A 10,906-nucleotide genomic window follows, 5' to 3' on the forward strand; every position below is an offset into this window, starting at 1 on the left:
CGCTACAAGGCGGACACGCCTTACCGTCGACGCTCGCGTGCTATTGTTAAAAAATTGCAAGGGTGTACATCCCGCGTTACCGGTACTATGTTATAGCTCGTACGTTTTTAACGAAACACCGCTTATAAGGAAGACTAGGTGCCGAAAGGTACGCATGCAAATACGGATACAACAAGGAGCGAAACGGACAGTGAAAAGGACAAGTGAAAGGTCGTGGGGTGGCGGAAAAGAATTAAGGAAGGCACAAAACTTATGTGCGCATGTTCGAGGGAAGGCAGAAACAACTCGTCAGTCACGTACACGCGAAGGCACATCTTGTGTATCGAGGGCTGACTTACGCACGTGCTATATGGTCTATATACCGCCATTAGTGATATGTCATGATTCGACCATACGGCTGCAGTTTTTTTGTTCTGTGTCTGAAAAGAACTGTATACTGCCTGCGAATTTTGGCGAGCATTCGCAATCGCAACAGTGTAACGATTGGGTCAGACTGTGGTGTTCCGCTGCAACATTGCGTGATGCGTGCTCGGTTTCCAAGATCAGCGTACACCGCCTGCGGTCCGCGAACGCCCGTCCGTGCGCAGGTGAACCAGCTGGGCGGCGTGTTCGTCAACGGCCGTCCGCTGCCCAACGCGGTGCGGCTGCGCATCGTCGAGCTGGCGCAGCTCGGCGTGCGGCCGTGCGACATATCGCGGCAGCTGCGCGTCTCACACGGCTGCGTCTCCAAGATCCTGGCGAGGTTCCACGAGACCGGCTCCATCCTGCCTGGAGCCATCGGCGGAAGCAAGCCACGCGTCACCACGCCAAAGGTATACGACGGCGCGAGCCGGTATCTCTTCGAGCGCGCGCTGTTTGCATTAGAGTATACGAATAGTGAAATTTCTTAATCGAACACGAATGTTCGAGAAAAATGATCATCAAATATCGAATCGAATGCTCGGATATTTTTTCCTTTCTATAAAGCAACGTGAACTATGAAGTTGCGGTGAATCTGTCTGGTAAATTTTTTTTTTTAAATCAGGTTTATATACCTTGACACCATTCGTGTAATACATTCCACAATTAGACGTCCGGGTAATTGAGAAACAACTACTTTTAATTAACTCGAACACCAAAGCAATGACAGCTAGTAATTAAACAAGGGAACAGCTTGTTGCCATATATGCACGTAAAGTGCATGTTCGCCGAAGGAGAGAAGCGTGCATGCAACAACGCGCCACATTCTTGCAAGCCTGGGGAGAATGGTCAAATAACAAATCGGAATAAATGCACGGCCTCTCTTGTACACATCCGCCAACGGTTTTTCTTGACTCATGCAGCTGGTGCGTTGGATTTTACTCTGCCACCGATAACTCAAATCGTCACTTGCTTGCGGAGGCATGCTGTAAAAGCTCAAGATGACAACAGTTGCTGAGCGCTGCAATGTGGTGTTCAAGCAGAGACCAATATCGAGCATTACTTCTTGTAAACATTCATTCCGCCTTGTGAATTTTGTTTATACGTCATGCGAACGGGTGCATGGCAGTGGATCTGCGTGTTCAGTCAGTGACTCGGGGGCTTCCGGATCTGTGTGCAGAGTTCCGGGTATGCGTGGCGTTTATTATTGGCTCTTAAGACCCGTAGTTAGTGTTAACAAACCATCGAATCTTGAACAACTTTATTGCCCTAAAAAGTAACGTGTTCTGTACCATTACACTCCAGCAATTCAGTCACATTTTACTAATCTCCACCGCAGATTCATTTACGCTTTTCTCTATATTCCTTAAAGCCCGATGCCTCAGTAAGAATTGACTTTGTAATTTATATAACTAGTTTAACTTACGGCATCCCATTTTAGCAGCCCCTTAAGATCTAGCTGGGATATCAGAGAAATTGAGAAATAAGTTCTAAAGCATTTCGAATTCCGAGAGATGATATACAGCGAAATTGCGCAGCACCGTTTACTGACTGCAAACGCGATGAATAGCGCAAGAACGACAGGTATCGCTTGCAGTGACTGACCTTCACTTTTCAAGGTCACCACCATATTGGTTGACAGGGGACGCTATTCTGCATTCCGCCATTTCCGAATTCCTTATAGCTGATCAGCCATCTTTTGAGCTCTGATTGGCTCACAGGGCTGCTGCGGCCTCTATAATTGGCTGGAAACGCCAACATGGCGGCATTCGACGACATGGAGGAATTCGGCAGTCCCTTGAATACCACCCCGAGTCTTCCGAGTGCTATAGCAGCGCCGCTTAGGCTTCAGTTTCGTACTTATGGAGCACTGGTGTAAAACTACCTGCTCTAGGACGCCTCCGTAGACCTGTCCGAGGCAACAGTGTCCACCACTGCTGTGATAACTAAAAGGCTCTCGCGCCTCCACAGGCCGCGACGCGAAGATTAATTCTCTTTAGAAATGCCTGCAGTGCCGGCGTAGGCCCATGTATAGCGGCATCGATAAGCGTTCATGTCTCACTTGCAAAACCTCAGAAGAGCGCGACACAGCATCCGTGCTTTCAGATTCCTCGGACTAACCTTGCGTCGCGATCGATTTTAAGCGTCCCGAAACGTAAAGGCGTTTTAACGGCGCCCTTTAAACGCCTGTTTCTTTTTTGGAATTGCATGTCGTTAACGGTTCCCCCTTATACACAGCTGTCTGTTTATTTCATTTATCTATTCTGCCGCTCTCTTTTCTCGAATGCGCATACATAGCGCGCGCGCATAGCCGTCTGCTACACGCTCGGCCGAGCAGACGACGAGAATGCGCGCGCACGCAGCGCCGCACAGCGGCCGGCGCGAGAAAAGCAAGGACAAGGCTCTCCTGTTTCCCGCCAGTTCCGCGTACAATAATGAGCTTCTTCTGCCTGCCGCCACTGGTGCTTATATAGCGAAAAGCTTTAACGTACTAAGAGCTCTCTCCTGTGGCCTGCCTCACCGCCGGCGCCGACGACGACGACGAGTGTCAACGAGCAGGGCGGCGCGATCTGTTCCCGCCACTTTCCGCGAACGCCCTCCCCAACTTCTCAGTCAGTCAGCGGTGCATCTCCTTGCAACCCGATCCGGAACGGCGCCTTCGAAGGCTCGCCCATAGCCGGGCGAGGAGGAAAGGAAACGGTGCTTCGAATGGGAGAGAGAGAGATGCGTAGGACGAAGAGCATCGGAGAGGAGGAAAGCAAGAAAAAGTGATCCACAAAGATGGCCGAAGGAGATGAAGAACCGAGATGTGGGAAGAAGAAAAAAAACCTAAAACAAAAAGGGGAACGGCGTTCGCGGAAAGGCGCCGCCAGGGCCGTGCAAACAAACGGTGCCGCATCAACGGTCTACCGCTTTCGTGGAGTATATTTTTTTCGTTCCCTGGAAGAGCCGCATGGACGCAGGTGGTGCGGGATATAGCGGCTCCCCACCCCCAACTAAAAAGAAAAGATGGACGGATAGATTCACATCGCTATTTATGCGTGTACTCGCATACGTATATGCACTGCGGGTCACCCGACTTACGCTCGTTTCTCCGCCGCTACCATCGGCGCGAGGAACAGCAGGCGCAGTTTGTTCTCGCCTAACCAGGGGCGAGCAAACGGAGCCGGAGAAAACGAGCTTTAGGAGGTGGCTGCACGTGTGCCTCGCTCGCATCGCGGGAAAGTTAACGAGAAGGAGCAAGACAAAAAAAAACCTTGAAATTCATGCAGATCCAACGCACATGTTGCAATCTATGTGAAGCGAAGTTTTAGAGAAGTGGTTAATCAAACGTCGTATACAACTAAATGCGATGGGTAAAGTTGTTTTTATTTTCATTCTATGCAATGTGTAATCTCACGCGACGTTTACGTTATTGTAGTGTGCAGGTCGCAATTTTAATGACATGCAGTGTTTATCTTTATGCATTACACCGTTGACAACGACATTACTAAGTCGAAATTTAAACAGCGGTTCATGCGGATGAGCGCTGCGAGACGTCGCACAGTGGTGTCACGGAGACGAAGGCGATGTTTGTCGAGGGAAGAATTCAGAGAAACACGTGACGCAACGTAAACAAACTTCGGGCTCCAATTATTCACCTTGTGTAGTGGCGCATAACGATTTTAAGGTGTTGGCCAAGAATGCGCGTACACCTTCAGGTGGCCGAAGAATGGAGTGCGTTAAGGAAATTTAGGAAAACCAATGAAAACCACGCACCAGCACTACGGTGTTTTTCGCCTTTAAAACGGACTCCTCCACACGATGAGTATTACTGCAGCGAAGCCACCTTTGACGAACGATCTTTAGCGTGCTTTGCAAGCGAGTAAGCTTTTCAAATGCATCGACAGCGGAGCATGCTTAATATCTAAATTTCCTTTTATTTATTTATTCCGATAAAGCTGCTCCAACAAAACATTTTGTGCGCGTGCTTCTCGTGATATTGTTTCTTGAAGCGAAGTTGCCGCGGGAGTGAAGGAACGCCGCCGGTAGTGATTATAAGATGACTACAACGTTGATGATGGTGACATGAGCACCCCTTTTGCGGTGGCGCATTCTGGTGACACATCTAATTCTGGGCGTCTTAAGTGTTCCTTGAATGTGAGAAAAGCGGCCGCCGGGCAATCCTTGCCTCTCGCCCGACTCTGCGCAGCAGAAAGAAATGCTAAGATAATGCATATACCTATGATACAGAGTACAGCGTACGCGCGATGCGCGTACAGGACAGTTGTGTCCTTACACTAGGACATCGACAAGGCGGCCACAAGAAGGCGCTCAAGGGCTGCAACACTGCGTCGCTTCTCGTGCAGGTGGTGGCGTGCATCCGCGAGCTCAAGCGGCGTGACCCCGGCATCTTCGCGTGGGAGATCCGAGACCGGCTGCTGTCCGAAGGCGTGTGCGACAAGGGAAACGTGCCGTCGGTGAGCAGCATCAGCCGCATACTGCGCAACAAGGTCACGCACGGCGTCACAGCCACAGCCACAGCCACAGCCAGGTACGGAGGAGACCGCTGCACAAGCTGGTGCGCCGCTGCCTACTCGCCACGCAGGCAAGGGTCGCTGAATCCAACAGCTGATCTTTTGTTCAGTTCAGTACGCTGTACGCGAACCGGCTTTTGATACGAGACAGAACAAACTGCAAACGAGTGCAACAGGGTTGTATTTCAACATAACGTATACGTAATCAGCCAGTAAGCCAGTTATGACTGATCAATCAATCAATATTGAAATGTGTGTAAGATAGTCAAAGAGCTTATACTGCGAACACGATAAGCGTGCTCAACTGATGACAGTGAAGATCGATTTAAAGTTGTTCGAAAAGTGTATTATTGTAATACATGGTACCCAAATAACACATGCAAGCGCGGGCTCCCTCAGAGTAATGAAAATACTGCAGGCGCTGAAAGTTACTGGCGACGTCACGGCCGTTTTTTTTAGAACACCATCGATACAGCTTCGCAGCTTTCGTGACCGACCTTAATAGCGCTGTCGAAGCGCTCTGGCATGACGAGTCGTACATATTCTAGAGACCTGTGTTTTCTCTTTTGCATCATAAGAAAAGAAAAAAGAGATCCGTAAGCGTTCAATACATAACACTAGGCACAGTTACTAGCCTGGTCTGTCAATAAAAATGAATACGAATTTGCCTTCGCCCGCGTCCTTCTTGTCGTTTACATTTCCTCTTATCGTTCAGCTTTCCCCAACGATTAATGTTTTCCAATCTCGAAAGCCATGCTTTGCCGTACTGTAGATTCTGGAAGCGACCAGGTAACGTCATAGCCGCCATGTTTTGGACAACACTCATTGCGAGGGGTCGCAGACGAAGGCAACTTCGCATTTTTGTTTTCTTGACAAACCAGCAAGTAACAGTGTTGAACGCTATATTGAACGATACGGAGCATAAACTTCAACCTTGCTGCGAAATTTGAGCTAGCTCAAAGCAGCGGTAAGCATAAAATATGTTTTTTCTTTGTCTGTTCGTGTGCGTGTGTGCGTGTGTACGTGTGTGATGTGGAGAAAAAAAAACGTACATGCCTATATGCCACTAGTTTCGATAAATATGGTGTTCTGAAACAAAACAAGACAGAAATTTACAGAGAGATGGAGGCTTGAAGTGAATAACAGTGGTCGAACAAGGAATATCGCTAGAGCCAACGTTTCGACAAAGTGACTTCATCAGGGCAGCATTTGCCTCTTCACTCGGCTTGTTGGAAGAATCAACAGCGGCATATCTACCTGTTCGTTTGCTATTGCAAAACATCACCACCGCACCCTTTCTTCTCCCCCCCCCCCTCTTTTTTTTTTTTTTGTTCGACAGTCGGACTTTTTTCAGCTTACTCTGCGTACCAGTCTATTCTCCTAGCTCACTGAAAGTGCGAGAGCTGCGAGTCCGTAAACACTGCTATGGAAAGCAGTTGCAGTCCTGACGAAGTTCCCTTGTCGAAACGTTGGCTCCAGCAATACTCTTTGTTCGCCCACAACCGTTCTTTAAAACACAGTATACATTAAACATAGTTTACACCCTTTGGGCTTTACCTTGTCCCCAAACAGCAATCTATCTGGCTTGCGTTTCCTTTCTTGAAAGCTCTCCGCTCACTACGTTCCTGTCATGAATGCTATATGTCACGCTGAGGAACGCATTCATCACTGGAATCTGCAAGGAGCCTCTTGTAATGCGCAAGCTATCGCTTACAAATATATCAACCGAAAGTTGGTTCTACTGGGAATTTTTAATGACAAGATACGCCCCAAGGGGTGCAAACGTTTTGTTTGTTTGTTTGTTTGTTTGTTTGTTTTCTTCTTATTTTAGCGTAGGCTTCATGAATGAAAACGGCGGGACTTAGCGTTCCTCTCTCTCTCCCCTGTATGCGCAGCCTCCAGGCAGCCCAGCTGAGCCGCTGGGCTCCTCCTCACCACCCACCTCCGCCTCCTCTCCTGGGCGCCTACGCACATCCTCACAGCTACTACCTGCACGGCTACTACCTGCAAGGAGCTGCAGCCGCAGCCGCAGCCCAGCCTCTCTGACAGCCTCTCTGACAGCCATCTCTTCTCGTCTTCTCATCAGTCGCGCAGCTATAAACGTTCGTCGCGACTCGCAAGGCTGCACGCAAGACTTTGCGCCAAGACCCTCACGATCCCTTGGAGGATGCGGCTATATAGCTCCAAACAGCCCCTGACAGCGCTCCAACGTTTCGTTGTTTCCTAAGCTTAATAGACACCTTGTCGAGGGTGTACCGACAGCGCGGAACTACGTGGCTTGCGGAAAACATCCCTCTGCAAGACGGATCGGCCGAAACCGACTACACCCAATGTGACTTCCCTGCTTGCCACCGATCCCATGGTTCACCGCGAAACACGAACTCTGGCAATCGCACCACCGACAGCGGGAGTACATACGAAGCGAGACGCTGCAGCGTTGTCACCGGGAAAATGGCCAAACGTCGGAGGCTGCTATGGTGACGCGACGTGTGGCCCGCATACAGATAGGATAAAGTCTGTGCATGGCAGTGAAAAGGACTGTGAACGCGATCTCACCTCATATCAGCGTCGAACAAGCTTCACTTAGCTTTGCATGCATATTCTTTTCCGGAACATCGTGAACGATTCCGAGCTAGAAGAAATTATAATTTTATTTCTGCCCGCGCGGAAAGTGACGGCAGCGCTGCCGCACCTTCGTGACGTCACGCTCTGTAATTGGTCAATTCAAAGTTTATTTAACACGAGGGTACAGACTAGCGGTTGTCCCCTCTATCGATCGACTGTATAGAGAAGCATATATAAGGTATACTTTTATAGACACAAGCCCATCACGTAGCCGAATTCGGCCAGGTTGGCGTTTGAGCCAGTCGGAGATGGCGTAGCTGCCCTTTGAGCCAACCAGAGAGCACAGGGTGGCGAATTTGACAGTGCTTAGAATACCAGCCGCAATCTGCCTTTGAGAAGCGCCTGATCACAGAAGAGGTAGTTGCGCAATAACCACATCAGACTTAAAGCTGCCCTCGTTGTTCGATGGACTGATGCGTTGCATGGATGATTATTGCATGGATTAATGCGAGGGATATTTTATGACGTCACCTGTGTAGTATGCACGCGCGTGTCATGCGCATTTTGCAAACAAGACTGTGGAGCCAGTGAATGGTGATTTGCATCGCAGGACAAGAGAGCCCCTGCTGAACGACACAGACTCAAGGCGCGAAGCGACGACCACAGTCAACGTTGTTACAACGAACGTGGTGCTTGTGCGTGTGTGCTGTCGTGGGTGTGCAATTGTTAGGACACCGACGGGAAGATCTCCTTGCGAACCAGCAAGGGAACTGCGTGGACATCCGGACACGCCACGGTGAACAATTATAATGTACAATGAAGCCTCTTATTATACGTATGCTATATTTATTTATTTTACTTATTTATTTACTCTCAAGGCCAATGGCATTACAGAGGGGAGTGGGAAAAAATACAATCATAAAGAGAACAACAAGGTACAGTGAGTTACAATAACAATTTCAAACAGACATGAACTTAAACAATGGTGGTTAGTGCCTCGCGAAAACGTTGGTTATCAATGATTGATGCAATGTCAGCAGGAAGGTGGTTCCACTTGATTGCTGTGCGCGGAAGAAAACATTCGGAAAAAGCTTTTGTTTTACAAAATAGAATCCCTACCTTAATTATGGCGATGATCAACGCTATGGGACATCTATTGCTGTGATAAAATAAATTTGTTGTGAAGAACGGTATGATAGCATATGTTGTGAAATAAATTCAAGCGGCTAAGTTTTCGACGCGTGGCTAGAGACGGAGGGGGAAGGCTGGCTTTCATGGTTGTTATGCTAGCAGTGCGATTGTATAGTTAGAGAGAATGAAACGAGCCGAGTTATTCTAAACAAGTTCTAGGGCAGTGATTACTTTTACATGCATAGGATCCCAGACAGACGCAGCGTATTCAAGCTTTGGTCGAATTAATGTTTTGTAAAGTGTTAGTTTAACTGAAGAGGGAACAGTCGAAAAGTTGCGACGTAAGTGTCCTAGCATATGGTTAGCATTGTTAATAATGTTTTCTGTGTGCGCTGTCCAATTTAGATTACATGATATATGAGCACCTTAGTATTTATAAGATGTGACGGATTGTAGTGGAACATTGTTCAAAAGATAAATAGGAGGACTGCTAGTGTTTCGGGCGACACGCATAATCTTACATTTTTGTACGTTTAGTTCCATTCGCCATGTTTTACACCATTTAGATACAGCAACTATGTCAGATTGGAGAGTGTTAGTATCCATATCGGTATTAATTTCACGGAAAATTACACGGTCGTCGGCGAAGAGAAGGGTGTCAGAGGAAACAGTGGAAGCCAGATCATTATTGTAAATTAAAAATAGAAGGGGTCCAAGGACGGACCCTTTTGGAACGCCGGAATGAACGTTAGTGAAGGATGAATTATGGCCATTAGCACTAACCAATTGTAATCGGTTAAGAAAGAACGATTCAATCCACTTAAAAAGGTTAGGGTCAAGGTTGAGAAAACTTAGTTTGCGCAGTAGCAGCTGATGACACACTTTGTCGAATGGCAGCAAAGGAACTGCGTGGGCATCTAGGCACGGCACGGTGAACAATTATGATGTACAATGAAACCTCTTATTATACGTATGCTATATAGTGTACATAGCTCACGATCTGCTTATGCGAGCTCATGGCCGACTATACGCCGCAAGCGCAGCCTGTTGCCAACCAGTGGCGATGTATGGTAGTCCGTACAGCCGCCGTCACAACCCGAACAATGAAGGTCCCTTTGTAACGGCCTAACTTTAAGAAACGCGGACTGTGAGGAGCAAATGTCCAATGGTTTGGGAAAAAAAAAGACACATTAAATAAGCTAGCACCATTGAACACTTTATAAAAAATGACACGTTCAAGGCTGTTTACTTGTCTCATGGGCAATAACCCTGCCTTTAGGGCTATAGAAAATTTTATTGCACATGACAGCAAACTTTAGCTACAGGTGTGATGAGAAAACTACACCGTTGAAAACGGTGTAATAATTCTGACCACCTTGGGCGCATAGAAATATCTCACAAGAAAAGTTGACAGCGAAAGCTTTGAAAGCTTATTTAATGCACTTTTCCTGTCGCCTGCCGCAGCTGTCATAATATTTACTTGCCACAAAACGTCGGCAGACAAGTAAACTTCACTGGTCCTTACCAACAATTCGATCTTACCTTTTAAAGGGTCCCTCACCAGGCCCTTTAATTTCTCTAAGGCCTTTTTATTTCTCTAAGCTTTAATTCGTCTATATTCAAGCAACGTATCACACAAGTAACAGGTGTTGCAGACGGAGAGCAACGGGGCCAGTGCGGAAAGAGTCATCGTCTGAAGAAGACATGCGTAATCTTCCCTGAATATAGCCAAGGTTGTTATTTTTATTTTTTTACCATTAGTTAGTTTTGCCCCCTGTGGTTCGTCCGCTGTTAGAGTGCTAAGGTTTAAAGTTGTAGCATCATCGTTCAATTCGAATACTGCAAGGTCATTTGTGTACAAAGGCGAAATGTAGCAGCCGTCATCGCCTTCCATCATTCCCACGCGTTTCGCCCTTTCCTTCTTTTAAGCAGAATGAAAAAGCTGATTTTGTTTTTTTCCTTTTTCGTGGCATTAGTCGCTTTATCGCTTCGGCAACGCTCTGCCAGCAGCATGCATTTGCACCGTCATGCGATAAGAGCCGCACGCCCAGATACATATATACACCAGGCATAAAGCCCTGTCGCGGGCCAATTTCGCTGCAGCCGACTTTGTTCATCTATCGCACGCTTGAGAGCAGCACAATAACAGTGCAGAAGCGCCCCGTCACGTAGTATTTTTTCTTATTTCGCAAGCTTTCTTTGGAACGGAGAAAAAAGGACCACGTGAGATACCACGTGTTGGAAACAATTTATTGAGAGGTTTCTCAAGCTACTCTACAACTTTGCGTATCCAA

General features: G+C 47.6%; 1 protein-coding gene across 1 annotated transcript; it reads left to right on the forward strand.

Moving 5' to 3' along the window:
• Positions 1 to 521: 521 nt before the first annotated feature.
• Positions 522 to 8,330, forward strand: LOC126533050 (paired box pox-meso protein-like). The gene is made up of 3 exons (XM_050180253.2): positions 522 to 812; positions 4,749 to 4,933; positions 6,812 to 8,330. The coding sequence occupies exons 1-3, from the start codon at positions 522 to 524 to the stop codon at positions 6,960 to 6,962; spliced, it is 627 nt and encodes a 208-aa protein (XP_050036210.2). The 3' UTR covers positions 6,963 to 8,330.
• Positions 8,331 to 10,906: the final 2,576 nt, after the last annotated feature.

Source organism: Dermacentor andersoni, chromosome 7, assembly GCF_023375885.2.
Source record: "Dermacentor andersoni chromosome 7, qqDerAnde1_hic_scaffold, whole genome shotgun sequence".
In the NCBI taxonomy this organism is placed as follows: Eukaryota; Metazoa; Arthropoda; class Arachnida; order Ixodida; family Ixodidae; genus Dermacentor; species Dermacentor andersoni.

What these genes read in the sequence shown, in the direction of transcription:
- LOC126533050 (XM_050180253.2), top strand. Translation starts at nt 522, where the DNA reads ATGCGTGCTCGGTTTCCAAGATCAGCGTACACCGCCTGCGGTCCGCGA. An exon ending in CACGCGTCACCACGCCAAAG is followed by an intron (nt 813 to 4,748) that starts GTATACGACGGC and finishes CTTCTCGTGCAG; the next exon opens with GTGGTGGCGTGCATCCGCGA. An exon ending in ACAGCCACAGCCACAGCCAG is followed by an intron (nt 4,934 to 6,811) that starts GTACGGAGGAGA and finishes CTGTATGCGCAG; the next exon opens with CCTCCAGGCAGCCCAGCTGA.